Genomic DNA, 16,371 nt, shown 5'->3' on the forward strand with positions numbered 1-16,371 from the left:
ATAGAGGAAGATGGGCACGGATGTTAGCTCAGGGCCAGCCTTCCTCAAAAAAAAAAGAGGAGGATTGGCAGTAGTTAGCTCAGGGCTAATCTTCCTCAGAAAAAAAAAAATTGGCCCCCAAACATTGTGCTGAATTTTGGTCCAGTGTTCCTAAGCACAAGAAGGCACAAATGTTCTATGGAGAAAACATGTGTTACATAAGCTTCGTTCAGGCATGAGAGTGATGTTGGCCACAAGTTCAATGTTAATGAATCAACAATACATATTAAACACAGTGCCTTTGAACAAAAACACACATAAAACAAGGTTATGTATGGATCAGTTCACAAAAATGTGACCAGAGCCTCACAGGAAACTAACTAACCCCGTATTTCCCTTTGGAGCAATGGTTCAGTGTTTATGGCAACTTTATAGAAGATCACAACTGTGAATAATGAAAATCGACCGTACATAGTTCAAATTCCTTTTAGCATCTAACGGATATCTTCAACTGAGATTCTTCTTCCTCAAAAGCCCTTAAGATATCCTGAAATCTCTGGCCTCATACTCTTTTTAAAAAACATAGAGGCAATGATAAAATATATACAGCTACAGAGGTTATACACACACACACACACACACACACACACACACACACACAAAAGCCAGCGTGAACGTTCTTTCCAAGGTCTAGCATCTGGAAATATCACTGGGATGGCTCAGCAGATTAACAACTGGAAATGAAAACATGAACATCTTTATATTTGAAAAAGCTACTCCAAAGAAAACCTATTACTACTATTTCTACAGCCAAAGCCATAAATACACAAGTATTCTGCAATCCCAACCAAGTAAAAGCATTCTTTACATACTGTATGAAAAAACTACCTTATATCATTATTACAACTAAACTAAAAAATCTGTCATCAGAAAATATTGAATCTGTGAGATTATTTTTTCTCTTTTAAAAATGAAAAACTGCAAGAACAATTGATATAATAAAGATAGAAATATACTGGCCATATATTTTTTCTTCTCACAAGGCCCCCCAGTACACGGTTGTACATTCTAGTTATAAGTCCTTTTAGTTCTGCTATGTGGGATGCCACCTCAGCATGGCTTGATGAGTGGTGCTAGGTCTGCGCCTAAGGTCTGAACTGGTAAAACCTGGGGCTGCTAAAGCAGAGCACACAAACTTAGCCACTTGGCCGTGGGTCTGGCCCCTGGTCATATTTTTTTAAAAATTCATTGCATACTTTTTTTTTTTTTTTGAGGAAGATTGGCCCTGAGCTAACATCTGCTGCCAATCCTCCTCTTTTTGCTGAGCAAGACTGGCCCTGAGCTAACATCCGTGCCCATCTTCCTCTACTTTATATGTGGCTCACCTGCCACAGCATGGCTTATCAAGCGGTGCCATGTCTGCACCCGGGATCCGAACCAGCAAACCCCAGGATGCCAAAGCAGAATGCGTGCACTTAACTGCTGTGCCACTGGGCTGGCCCCTTGTTGCATACTTAATGGACAGAATTTTAAAATTAGTATTGTGACTCTGAAGGTGGCGTCAATAACACATTTGCTCCTGTATCCATTTTTTTGTGTGTGAGGAAGATTGGCTCCGAGCTAACATCTGTACCAATCTTCCTCTACTTCATATGTGGGACGTCACCTCAGCACGGCTTGATGAGTGATGTGTAAGTCCGCACCCAGGATCTAAACATGTGAACCCCAGGCGGCCAAAGCAGAGCACATGAACTTAACCACTACACTACCAGGCCAGCCCCTCCTGTATCTTTTTGAAACAGTGATTTCATCTAAGTTGGCCATTAGACTAAGCATCAAAATAATCTCAATCTACAACCAGGCATTCAAGTTGCTTTATCACAAAATATTAAATCAGAACTGTAAAATATAATGATGCACTTTCAATCTCATTGTAGCACTAAAAATATCACTATCATTAATAATAATTAAAGGAAAAACAAATTAAAGCATGAGTTTAGAGTTTTTATGACATTAATAACAATAAAATAATTTAAATTGTATTATTTGTCTCAATTACCATTTTGTGTCTGTTTTAATGTTGGTGTTTAGTGTATGTATAAAAATTATAATAAAATGTATACATATTGTGGAAAATAAAATAATGAGCACAGAAAAAGGAAAACTAAAATATGTTAGATTGGGGCAGCTTATGTTACAAGGCTCAGTTTTTTAAAGGCTTAGAATCTAGACCACTGAAGCCTTACCACATCAGTATAAAAGACAGAAAAATCCAGTAAATTTCACAGATATACCTTTTGCTTTGTTTTTTCTAACTTAGACTTCAGTTTTCTGCCTCTTTTGCCAGTCCAGCCAGTCACAAATTCTGAACCTTAAAAAAAAGGGACATTTCACAAAGCAAATTTTATTGCAATTTAACATATTCATTTATTCTTATCTGCTAAACTTACATACGTATATACTTACCCAGAGAAGTTTCTGCAGTAAATGAATGTTTGGTTCCTCTATTGGATTCAAATACAAAACCAGGTAAATCTTCTTTCAGTATTGTTGCTTGCTGACCATCTGAGTTATGAATAGCAATTTCTCCTTCTTTCAAACACGTCAGTGACCAATTCCCTACGGTGAGCTTAGTGGGTCCTGGTGCTGAGAGTATAGGTTGACTTGAAGTAGATGGCTTTACTTGGCCTCGAGCTCTTTGTAATTTCTCTAAGAACTCACTTCTGCTTTCTATAAAGACAAAATGATTGTTTTAAAACCCTATTCCTTTCAAATATTGTTTTAAAACCTTATTCCTTTCAAATATTCCATTTTTTTAAAAGTAAACTACCGACTAGAATAGCAGTTTTATTAAAAAAGCTTAATTAGCAGAGTTTTGGTCTTTGGTATACTCTTACTGGTTTGAAATAGAGTTAGGCATAAAAGCAATCCTACAGCCATAATTTTTTAAAGCATAAGGCTTTGGGGAAAAGAGCTAACTTGAGACAGCATCACACACATGCAGTTCATTATTATGTGATAAAAGGCAGCTTCACCTAAAAAACTGGAGAGATTAAAAGTAGATACAGTGTTATTCCTTGTCTCATACAAGAAAAAGGCATTTATGAAATGCTTTCATGGCACAACACTTTTTCTCTGTTGATATTAAAGAAACTGGCCATATGATCAAGGATGTTCTATTTCTATGACAATGGTAGCAAAAATATGAGCAAAAAAACCAGATTAGCAAAATTACAGAAACCAGTAAGACATTTTAATAGAAACCTTCATTTACCTGAACTGTCTGATCCACCTTCAGGACTACCACTTGAATACATGGTGGCAAGTTTTCCATCCAAGATAAATCTGAACCATCCGTTACTGCCATTAGATAATTCCAAGGCTGCTGCATCGCTCCATATATATAAGCAGTCCCTTCCCCTAATGATTGACCAGTCTCTCCAATGGTATGGTTTACCTTGCTGCAATTCTTTAGCATCTTCCTGTGGTTCATCTTCCTAAATGTATAAAATTATTCAATGAAACATGGAAAATAATTTCTACTCCAATATTCATAAGTATTTTAAACATGACCATGAATCAAATTTAGATTTAAAACATCCTGAACATAATATTCAGTTGTCTCTAGTTTAATATGTATTTATTCAACTAATTATCTATAACTAAATCTTACAAATAAGTCCTGAAAATGTTAAGAAAGTCATATAAATAATCACCTAAGTTATGACATTTCCAGGTGTAGTGGTAAAGAAGACCAATAGACTGGGTCTACATACAACTAGCCATTTACCTATGACCTCGGTAAACTAACTACATCTCTGGGCCTAATTGATTATTTGTTAAAAAAAAAAAAAGATGCTTAGACAGAATTAACGATATCCAAACCTAGCAATGCAAGAATCACCAAAGAAGCTTTTTAAGAATAAATTGTAAAGCCCCATCCTTAGTCAAGTGAATCAAATATACTGGATCATTCCTATGAACACAAAAATATTTTAGATAGGGCATGTTTAAAAAAACCCAACAACTTCTAAATATTGTTTGCTTAGCCTGGTAGCCTCTAATTTTGTTGACACCATTTAAATATTGAGACTATTCATCACAAACACATATAAACTTGGTGTGTGCATATGTGCATGTATGGGAAAAGTCCGTTAGACTTGATAAAGACTTGTTATATTTTAAAAAACTAAGTATTTTTTACCTTTTCTTCCCTGAAGTGGCTTATAACACTAAAATAAGATTTTAAAATATGAGTGATAAATTTCTCTAAACATAAGTACTTATATTCCAGGCCATGACAGATTAACAAGGACCAAGACTTGTTTATCCATTGTAAACAACCTAAAACTAGATGAAAATATATGAAAAAGTGTCTTCAAACACTGGAAAACAAGCAACATAGGACTGCAATCTCCAGAAAATGGAAACAAACAAAGTTAAGTCTTTTAAGCCCAGACACAATTTTCTAGCTAAGGTGAGGAGGGTTTTTTTGTGGCGTTTTTTTTGTGAGGAAGACTGGCCCTGAGCTAACATCTGTTGCCAATCTTCCTCTATTTTGTATGTGGGATGCCACCTCAGCATGGCTGATGAGTGGTCTGTAGGTCTGCACCTGGGATCTGAACTCGTGAACCCCAGGCCACTGAAGCAGAGCACGCAGACTTAACACACTATGCCACCAAGCCGGCCCCTGGCTAAGGTCTTAAGAAGAAAGAACACAAAGTCCAGTAGCAGTATGAGTTAACAAAATGGAGACCTGTTTGAAGAGACTGAGGTAAACGGAACATGTAGAGGATGAGTTCAGCATTAGGGAACCAAGCAAAAAAGATCTCTGGAGGGGCTGGCCCTGTGGCTCTGCTTCAGCAGGCCACAGTTTCACTGGTTCAAATCCTGGGCACAGACCTATCTCCACTCATCAGGCCATGCTGAGGCAGCGTCCCATGTGCCACAACTAGAAGGACCCACAACTAAAATATACAACTATGTACCAGGGGGCTTTGAGGAGAAAAAGGAAAAATAAAATTAAAAAAAAAAAAAAGACCTCTGGAAATCTGTAAAGTGGTCACCATGAGTCTCTACTGAGTACTAGACCACTCATGTATGGAGTGATACTCTTTAAGGTTGGGCAAAGAATGACTGGAAAAGTCTAAGCTGAACAATACCCAAGACCACAAAAAGTGGTCAGATATTTCCATTCCAAACAGCCAAAGCAGAAAATCCTGGACCAAGAGATGAAATTTTTCCAAATTTGACAAAAACCACAGATCAAAGAAAACTAAACAACCCTGAGCAGGGTTGGAGACCCACATGTGCATGTGCCCACACACACCAAATACAGCAAAGCACATCAAAGTCAAATTGCTAAAAACAAACAAACAAAAAAGCAATAAAATCTTAAAAACAGCCAGAGGAGGAATATATGTTACATACAAAGGAATTAAGATGAGAATTACAGGAAATTTTTCAGTAGAGACTATGCATGCCAGGTGACAATGGAACATCTCTTAAAGTGCTGGAAAATGATCTGCCAAGAGTCCTTGTAGGCACTGAAAATATCCATCAAAAATGAAGGCCAAGTAAAGATCATTTCAGACCAAAAAAAAAATCCAAGAGAATTTTCTGGCTTGCCTTTTTATTCCCTAAACAATATTTTTAACAGCAAAAGTTTAATTTTGATGAAGGACAATTTACTGAATTTTTTTTCACAATATAACCTTTTAATGTCCTATTTAAGAAATCTTTGTCAAGCTCAAGATCACTATGATTTTCTTCTTTTTCCTCTAGAGGTTTTCCAATTTTAGTCAATACATTTCAGTCTATGATTCATTTTCTGTTAATTTGCTTTTTTATTATATGGTAAGGATCAAGATTTCACGTTTTTACATTGTTATCTACTTATTCAAGCATCATTTTTTTAAAAAGATCATCCTTTCCTGATTGAAGTGCCTTAGGACTTTGGTTGAAAACTGACTGGTCCCTGTGGGTCATTAATCTATTTTTTTTTGCAGGCTTTTTTGGTGAGGAAGACTGGCCCTAACCAAAATCTACTGCCAATCTTCCTCTTTTTTTTCTTCTTCTTCTCCCCAAGACCCCCAGTACACAGTTGTACACACTAGTTGTAGGTCCTTCTAATTCTGCTATGTGGGACGCTGTGTCAGCATGGCTTGATGAGTGGTGCTAGGTTCGTGCCCAGGATCCAAACTGGTGAAACATCCTGGGCTGCTGAAGCAGAATGTGTTAACTGAACCACTCAGCCACACGGTTGGCCCCTGTGACCTGTTTCTTGAATGCAAGAATTCCAGAGGGATGAATCCAGACATCACTTCTTGTTTTCTCTTTTCTTAAGTCCTCCAGTAATTTAGGAAACACAAACACATACACATACATAAAATCACTCTCAGGATTCTAACATCATAACCTATGCTCTACCATTTTCTCAAAAATATTACTACTCTGTCACTAATTGTTAGGACTAAATCATTTCTGGCAATCAATAGAGACAGATAAGGTATATTCTAAATTTGTAATCTAAGGCAAGAATTATCAACGGATACTGAAACCAGCAGGTAAAGGTTTAATGAGGAACAGCACATTTACATCATCTCAAATGATCTCCCCACAAATTACTTATTAATTACAAAAGGAAAAAAGAGTAGCTTGACAATAGAGAAACCTGGCAGGGTCTAACATAACCAAGTGATCCAAATTAACATCATCAGCATGAGAACAAACAGACCTCATGTGCCTCTGAGAAACACACTGTGCACTGACAAGGATGTAACATCACCTCTATAGTTGCCCTGCTAAAAACATGTAACTTGAATCTTCTCATGAAGAAATATGACAAATGCAAAGCAAGAGTCAAAGTCCAAATTAAATGGTCTGTCCTGTTCGAAAATGCCAAGACTATGAAAGAAAAAGAAAGGCTGAGAAATTGTTGCAGGTTCTTGGATTGGATTGTGGATTAGGAAGAAAAAAATTGCTACTAAGGACAATGGCAAGTTTGAACATGGTCTCTGGATTAGATATGGTTTTATATAAACATTAAATTTCCTGATTTTGATAGCTATACTAGGATTATAGAGAATGTCCCGGTCTTGGGTGAACTTTTTAGGTGTAAAAAGGGGCACTATGTATCCAGATTCTCTCAAATAATATTTTTTAAATGTACACCCACACTTACACACATACACATATACATAAATGAGTGTGCAAATGATAAAGCAAATGGGGCCAAATGTCAATAATTAGTGAATCTGGATAGAGGATACTCTGATATTCCTTATTTGCAACTCTTCTATAAGTTTTAAATTTTATCAATAATATTTGTAAAATTTTTTTAAACTATATTACTTCATATTGCCAATATTTTATCAAAACCCTTCGTAAACTGGAACTAGATTTCCTCAAAGGAAACTCTATTCTTAATACCACTATAATTAAGACCACTCACTTTTTCTGGTTTTGATTCTTCTTCATTCTCATCATCAGAGGAAGGACCTGCCAAAGTTGATACTTTGCTAATTACACCAAGTCTGGCTAGCTGATCCAAAAAAATATCACCACCTTTATCTACTAAATCCCTTATGATTTGCAAAGCCAGCAAATGGCCATCATCATCATCCTGAGGGGAGAAAAAAAAGGAAATTAAGGAAAAATTATAAAAATAAGTTGAGCTGCCTGGAATAGACAAATGCAATAATGTGCACAGACAAAATGATTTACTGAAATTAGGACAACAGTTAAACATTTTACTGACCAATATCTAAAGGGAATTAACACCAAAGGAGTTTCAAAAAAAATTTAAAAACTGACCTCTTGATCAAGGACAGTTGCAGTGATTTCCACCAATATTGTAGGCAGATTGTGACCAACATCAGAATCGCAAACTTCTTTTAACAGTGCTTCAGAGCAAAAATGAATCATTTTTCGAATCAAAGCAAGACTAGCTTTCCTTGAAAAGTAAAAAAAAAAGAATTTTAGGAAGCCGTGATAAGCTAAAATAAAATAAAATGCAACTATACATTCTTGAAAACTAAAATACACAATGTTAAGTTTTATATATTCTGCTAAAAAGTACTCTTAATAAAAGAATATAAAAAAATAAGATAGCACTAGCTTATGCTCATTTTTGAGGTAATTCATTTATTTTCTCTTATCAGTATAGTGAGCTCACCAAAACTGAAATTATTTTTATAATTGTCTTAAATGTGCTATTATTCTATTTTATATTTAACCAGCATGAACATTAATATGCCAGGATAATTTTAGAAGAACAAGTAAAGAATAATGTAATTACTAAGAAAATACAGGGCATAAATTGTAACTAACCTAAAATTTCCTATAATACGAAACACAAAGCTTAACCAACTTAAAACATCTGGGAGTTTATATGGAAATCAAATTTTGAGATAAGCATTTTTGTCCTCTGCCAAATTTAAAATCCATGTTCATTATAACTATATTCTCATACAAATGAAAATAACAGATCCTAATAATCCCATGTCCCAAAATATTCCCACTGTTGCCAACTTGGCATGCCTCCTTTCCCTTCTTTTTATCCCTGCTCTGCTTAGAACATAGGAGATAATAAAGGCACACAAACTAACCTCAACTTTGTTAACCTCAATAACTTGTTCTTTTAAAATAAAATACACACATATACACAGAATTAAATTATAACAGACTCAGAGGAAACTGGTCTATTACATAAAAGTCAATAATTCTTTTAACACATATTTTCTGAGCATCTAATAATATTCTAGGCACCAAGCTGTAGCTATCATTACACTTGAGGTGACTTCCCCAAGAAGGATGGAGAGGCAAAAATCGCTACTGAACTCCAAGAGAGGCATGTGACCCAGCTATACTTCTACAGTATGTGGTCTCTATGTATTTCATAACTCTCCCTAGGAGAAATTCACAACCCTGTACAGTCTTTAATTAAGTAAAGTATTTTATTATAAATTCATATAGAAAATGATGGACAGACAGAGGGAAAACTGCTAACAGAATTAGTTCCTTTCAGTTTTTGTTAACGACTATTTACATTTGGTTGTAAAATCAGTATTTAATAGTTTTATATTGTGATTTATTTCAATTAAAACAGCATAAGAATGTTTATGTGTTATCTGTCTGTCACTGTCACATGCTGAACCATTATGAGCCAGAAACCCTTTCATGTATTTTAAAAACGATACACTTCATTTAATCCACACAACAAACTCTATGAAATAGGTTTTTTTTTTTTTTTGAGGACGACTAGCCCTGAGCTAACTACTGCCAGTCCTCCTCTTTTTGCCGAGGAAGCCTGGCCCTGAGCTAACATCAGTGCCCATCTTCCTCTACTTTACATGTGGGATGCCTACCACAGCATGGTGTGCCAAGCAGTGCCATGTCCGCACCCAGGATCCGAACCAGCAAACCCTGGGCCGCTGAGAAGCGGAACGTGCGAACTTAACAGCTGCGCCACTGGGCCGGCCCCTGAAATAGGTTTTATTAGTTCAGTTATACAGATGAAAAAACTGACACAAAGAAAGGTATCTAGGGGCTGGCCCTGTTGCCAAATGGTTAGGTTCACACACTCCGCTTTGCAGGCCCAAGGTTTCACCAGTTTGGATCCTGGGCACAAACTCAGTACAGCTCATCAAGCCATGCTGAGGTGGCGTCCCACACAGCAGAACCAGAAGAATCTACAACTAGAATATACAACTATGTACTGGTGGGCTTTGGGGAAAAGAAAAAGAAAAAAAGAAGAAGAAGAAGATTGGAAACAGATGTTAGCTCAGGTGCCAATCTTCAAAAAAAAAGAAAGGTATCTAAGTCAACTAAGGTCATAGGGCTAATAAATCACAGCCTAAACTCACACTCATCTCCTAACCAGTACACTTTACACAATATTCACAATATAAAATTTTCCTGTTTAACAGTATTATTCAAGTAAGTGGTAAACATTTAGTTTACAGTCTTTTCTATTCTAAATCACACCATTTCTGTGGAAAGTTTGATGTCTTCAGTAGAGACTCTTGGATCTGACAGTTTAAACACTTCCATATGTACTGAACGTGTATCACTACTGAATCCATACTTGGCAAACTGATTTTTAAAATGTTGTTAAGCAACAACATGGATGGACCTTGAGAGCATTATGCTAAGTGAAATAAGCCAGACAAAGATAAACATTGCATGGTATCACCTATATGTGGAATCAAAAAAAAGTGAAACTCATAGAGAAGTGGTTGCCAGGGGGTGGGGTGGGGAACAGGGAGAGGTTGGTAAAAGGATACAAACTTTCAGCTCTACGATGAATAGGGTGTGAGTTGTGAATAAGCATGTGAACTTAACTACTCTGCCACGGGGCCAGCCGCTCAAACTGTGATTTTTTAAAAGAAAGTAAATGGATCTTCAAGAATTTCTGTCACTGAAAGTGAACTCAATCTTTGTCTAGTTATTGACACAACTCCAAAGATGTTTATTGGACCTCTTCAAAATTCTATGTAGCCTTTCTTCAAAAACAAAGTGTGAAGTCATCTAATATCTTCCAGGGATACATATATCAAATCATTACGTTGTACACTTAAAATTAATACAATGTTATATGTTAATTTTATCTCAATAACACTGGAGAAAAATATCTTACAGAGAATAATTAGGTTTTTTACAAACTGCTACATCATTGAAACTGCCATCCTGTTTTTGAAACCTGTTTTTATTTGCCTTTTATTTCCTAAGCAGATACTGTGCATAGGCCAATAGTGATAGATAATAACTAACGTCCATGTATAGAGACCCTCCTTTTACTGTCTGATCAGAATACCTATGTTTGCTCTTCTGATCAAATTTTAAACTGAAATAGTAAAAAATTAGATTCTAACCTATTCCCCCTTGTTTTTTATATTGCTAAATAATTTTTAAATGTATCTTTTTTTCAAAACCTCTAAAACATTAGGCACTATGCTAAACACTTAACATATCTAATTTTCATTCTCACAACTAAAGAAAATTAAGTATAATTATCTCCATTTTAGAGATGATCCAATTAAGATGAAGAGGTGAGGTACCCTGCCCATGGCCACCTGTCTAGGAAGTGGCAGCACTGGCATTTGGACCCACTTTGAGATGATTCCAGAGTCTGAGCTCTTAACTAAGACATGCACTATCTTACTCGCCACAATTAAATATGTCTGCTAATTATCACCTGAGAGAATTTAGCATCAAATGCGTTAAAACTAAAATTGTGTTTAGACAATCTTCAAACATTCAAAAGGATAAGAGAAAATAATCATCCAATAAGGGAACTCTGTTATATGGTGGCATACTTTATAATTTTCTGATGGCCTTATCATGAAGCAATTTTATTCCAAATATATCTTAAGATTCTTTATTGGCATGACAGCTAGTCCTCAAAAATTTACCAAATTATCCTGTTCAAAATTTAACTTGCTCATTTCTTAAGATGATTCAAATCTTTTGTAACAACAACAACAACAAGTGGCCCCACTAACACCTAAAGCTATTTGGGGAAGAATAAAAACCAAGTTATTAAATGTTCACAGTGAATTATTTTACCGCCACTTTCCTCCTATTTAAAGCAGACTGCTTGCACTTTAATGTCAACTCATAATACTGGCATTTAAGGTACTTGAATCCTACAAAACTGCATGTTCTAAAGACCTCATAAACTTAAAACGACCAATACTAAACTCTCAATCACTTAGCCAAAAATCTGGCAGTCATTCTTCACCCTTTCCTTTCCTTCATCCCTCACATCTAATTGATCTTCAATCCCTATACAACCCATCTCCCAAGCTCTTTTGTTTCCACCAATCCAGTACCCCAGCAACTGTCCGAGTTCATACTACAAACAACCCTGAAGTAGTCTGTATTCGTTCCTGCCCTCCTCTAGTCCTTTTCTCCAGGGGGCTGCCAAATTGATCTTTACAAATCACAAGTCTGACTGTAATAAATTTCCTCACAAGTCTTTAGTGATCCTTCTATAACTACGGGGTAAAGCCTACACGCATTGTCATGGACCACAAAGGCCTTCACAGGTCATAAAAGACTCCTGTCTACCTTTTCAACATTATTCACTGAGCTATCCAAACATATCCTATACTTCATTACATCAAAATACTTGCAACTGCTAAACAACACACTCATTCAATCACTTAGTAAATGTCCATCGAGGGCCTACTAAATATCAAGCCCTATTCTACACCTCTTCGGCTTTGTAGGAATACAGCAGTACACAAGGCCAGCTATCATGGCTTTACTCTAGAAGGGGGACAGACAATAAAATAAACAAACAAAACACTCAAGCAAGAGCAAGACTTCAGACAATGTAAGCTCTGTGGAGACAATAAAATATGATTGATGTGAAAGGTGTCCTGGGGTAAATTTAAGTTAAGTGGACAAATGTCAATGGATGGATATTTGAAGTGAGACCTGAATGATATGAAGCAACTAACCATTCAAAAGACCTGGGGATAGAAACGTTCCAGCAAAGGAAAATAAGTGTAAAAGCCCTAAGGTAAGGATGTACTCACAGTGTTCCAAAAACACAAAGAAGGCTAGCATAGTGTAAGTGTAATAGGCTAGGGGTTAGACAGTACTAAATGAGGTCAGAGAGCTGGGTGGGGCTTATGTAAGACTTTGCAAGTCTGAAAGTTAAGGAGTTAGGTTTTAGTCATGGCCAACTGGAAGCTACTGAAGAGTTTAAACCAGAAAGTGATGTGATGTAACTATGATTTTAAAAATAATTCAGCCTAATATGTAGGAACAGATTGTACAGAGGTAAGAGAGAAAAAGAGGAGAAAGACTAGTTAGGAGGCAACTGTAGTAGTCAAACTACAGACCATGGTATCTTGGACCAGAGAATTAGCAACAGATGGACAGAAACAGCAGACTATGGACACACTGTAGGGGGAGCCACCAGGACTTGCATCAGGATGGACTGACTCATACCTCCATGACTTTGCACATACTGTTGCCCACCAAGCCTTCCAAATCTACCTGCCTAGAAAACTTCCAAGTATCCTTTAAACCCCAATTTAAATCTCACTTTTACATAAGATCTTCTCCAATTCGCCCAGCCCAATTAGTTGTTAAACCATCTGTATTTCCAGAGAACTCTGATTATATATCTGATCTATCAGTTACCACTCTGCATTATCACTCACTTCTTCCTCACTAGCCTGCAAGGGTACAGTAAGCAAGAGCCAAGCCTCATTTCTTTGGGTAACTCCTCCAATGGCCATCCTGAACTAACCCTACTAAAAACGCCTCCATAAAGCTCAATAAATGTTTGCTGTACTTATCAAAATTTCTCTAGAGTTGATACTCAGAGACATACAAAAACCACGTTAGGAATCTACTCTTCATTTTCTAAACTCCTCTTAAGTCAGATCATCAACGAAAAGATTTAACTCTCCAATCTAATTTCCAATCTAATTTTTATTCTTTTTCATACTTTTTAATATTAAAACAAACCTCAAATCCTTCTGGAAATGGGAGATAAGTAAAACTACGTAACTGGCATAATTTAACTAGCAAATACAAATAGTATGAATAACTACCTTATTGAAGGCAGCATAGTTTGCTGAAATGTCTGTGCAAACACTGGCAATAACCTTTTCAAGTATATGGGTGCCATTTCCGGATCTCCTTTTGGCTCGTTACATTCTTCTTCATCTTTGTTTGTATCTTTCTTTTTCTTATCATCTCCTTTATTAACTGGACACATCCAATCACCTGCAGACAAATATTATTCAATAAAGTAGTTTTTTGGAAAAAGATATTAAGATGTAACCAACTCAAAACTATCATTATCCCTAATTAACAATATACATATAGTTTGTCCGGGGAAGATTTGCCCTGAGCTAACATCTGTTGCCAATCTTGCTCTTCTTCACTGTGAGCTGTCGCCAGAGCATCGTCACTGACAGGTGAGATGAGTGGTATGGTTCTGCACCTGGGAACAAAACCTGGGCTGCCACAACGGAGCACAGTGAACTTTAACCACTAGGCCTTCGGGTCTGGCCCCCAGTTAACAATAATTAAACTGAAATTAGGATACTACATCTATCAAAGGTGCTTGTAAGAATACTAAAGAACATTACTACCTCCAATAAGCTGAATCACAATTTAGGAAGATAATTTTGGATATTCTGCTTGATTCCATAAGTTATTTCACAGAGGCTCTGCATTCATCTACTCTGTGAAAACTTAAAAATCTGGTTAAAGTAGGGGGCTGGCCCCGTGGCGGAGTGGTTAAGTTCGCGCGCTCCACTGCAGGCGGCCCAGTGTTTCGTTGGTTCGAATCCTGGGCGCGGACATGGCACTGCTCATCAAGCCACGCTGAAGCAGCGTCCCACATGCCACAACTAGAAGGACCCACAACGAAGAATATACAACTATGTACTAGGGGGCTCTGGGGAGAAAAGGAAAAAAAATAAAATAAAATCTTAAAAAAAAAAAAAAGTCTGGTTAAAGTACTTTGTCTACACAATACCCAACTATACCCACACCCCTTATACTTTTAATTTGGTCATTCTAGAATCATGCAGCCAAAGTCTCAAGGACACAGAACAGTAGACTATTGAAGCTTTATCAATGTAAGGGTATACATATATAATTATTTGACTTCATAGGAAAAGTTAGTTTATATAACGTTAATATGTCTACAAAAAGCTACTTTTATGGACATGAAGCTAAAAACTAACAGCAGATGGCTTAAAAGGAAAGATTTTACCACTCACCTGGAGACTGAAGGATAGCTACTACTTCACTATGGCCCCTTTCCCGAGCTTTATCTAATGGAGTTTTCCCATCTTCATCTCTTAGATCTGGGTTTGCACCATGCCGTAACAGAGTCTAGAAAAGAAAAGCATTTAATTTGAATATAACAATTAACATCTTATTTCTTCAATATCCAACTCTGCAAACTTTAGATCACACTCATATACTTTAGACTGCAGACTTACAGAATGACATAAATCAAGCAAGAACCAATTCAAATCTCTGCCTTTACACATATCACCTTAAATGTGGTCTATTTATAGCTCAAAAAAAATTATACATTAATTTCACTCGGTTATTTATTAATAACTCAAATTAAGTATGTTCACATCTGAACTTGTCTTCTCTATTAAACTCCTCTTTCCATTTTCTTTACTTTAACAGAGGACCTAGTATTCAGTCTGTGACATGGTAATCATCTTCAACAATTAACAAGTTAAATTAATTCTTCTAGAATGAACTACAAAATTTAGGTCTTAAATACTAATTCACATCGTTCAACAATTTTTTTTGTGTTTTCTCCCCAAATCCCCCCAGTACCTAGTTGTATATTTTTTACCTGTGGGTCCTTCTAGTTGTGGCATGTGGGATGCCACCTCAACATGGCCGAATGAGCGGTGCCATGTCCACACCCAGGATTCAAATGGTCAAAACCCTAAGCCGCCAAAGTGGGGTGCACGAGCTTACCCACTCAGCCACAGGCCCGGCCCCATCTTCAACAATTTTTAATTGACACTAGTCTCTGTCTCCAGCAGAATATAAACACTTTCAAAGAGGAACAGATCTCACATTTTTCCTAGCAGCCTGAGGTGCACTTTTTTTTTGTTTTTTGCTTTTTAACTTCGTTACGATATCATAAGTAGATATATCTGGCAAATAAGTGAATACATCAAGAAAGTATGCAGCACTAGCTAAAAATTCCAGACTACTGGGGTTTGAGTTATAATAATTCAGTATTTCACCAAATCTAAGGATGCCATAGGCTATTAGATATTAAGTAGCACTAAGAGAGAAAAAACAAGGCCAATTAAAATTCGCAACAATGCTGGCTTATTGGTTGGAATTTATTTTTTAACTCACTGAAAGAATTTTTTTAAACTGATTTTTTTTTCATGTTACTTCAAACACAAATAAGAAAATATAAATGAAACATAAGGTATTTCTGTAACTTCACATCCTGAGCACAATTCTTCATAATTAATTACTTTTTGATTCGAAGTCATCATATTTATGTTTCTATACACAACGCTGTCATATGTGCCATAAAGAACATTAGTGATATAGCATTTCTGAGACTACTCCTCTATCAGACAGGATTTTTCATTCATTCATTCCAAGTTACTAAAATCCATTTCACAATTATTGTTGCATCAACAGGTAATGAACTACACTATAATTTCTATCTGAGCAACAGTAATTATAAGACCTATTAAAGAGATGTTAAAATGTGTATGAGGAGGAATGTGGAGGTATACCTTAGAATCAATTAATAACAGAAAAATCTGTGAAGATTAAATAATAGGACATGTTAAATGTTTAAAGACACTGGCTGGCACAGAATAAGTACCCAGTGAGTACTACCTATTATATCATTAT

The 16,371-nt window shown here is 36.3% G+C and overlaps 1 protein-coding gene across 13 annotated transcripts in view; it reads right to left on the bottom strand.

Annotated features, from left to right (window-relative positions):
- Positions 1 to 16,371, bottom strand: part of HECTD1 (HECT domain E3 ubiquitin protein ligase 1) — an 87,697-nt gene that overhangs the window by 38,315 nt on the left and 33,011 nt on the right. For all 13 annotated transcript variants that reach the window (XM_070587222.1, XM_070587252.1, XM_070587242.1 and 10 more), the window contains exons 9-15: positions 14,736 to 14,850; positions 13,554 to 13,728; positions 7,795 to 7,933; positions 7,433 to 7,603; positions 3,254 to 3,476; positions 2,446 to 2,709; positions 2,274 to 2,350 (exon numbers count right to left, since the gene is read on the bottom strand). In XM_070587222.1, the coding sequence (XP_070443323.1) occupies positions 2,274 to 2,350; positions 2,446 to 2,709; positions 3,254 to 3,476; positions 7,433 to 7,603; positions 7,795 to 7,933; positions 13,554 to 13,728; positions 14,736 to 14,850 (1,164 nt within the window). The remainder of the gene's footprint in view (positions 1 to 2,273; positions 2,351 to 2,445; positions 2,710 to 3,253; positions 3,477 to 7,432; positions 7,604 to 7,794; positions 7,934 to 13,553; positions 13,729 to 14,735; positions 14,851 to 16,371) is intronic.

The sequence above is a fragment of the Equus przewalskii genome, chromosome 1 (genome assembly GCF_037783145.1).
Source record: "Equus przewalskii isolate Varuska chromosome 1, EquPr2, whole genome shotgun sequence".
Lineage (NCBI taxonomy): Eukaryota > Metazoa > Chordata > Mammalia > Perissodactyla > Equidae > Equus > Equus przewalskii.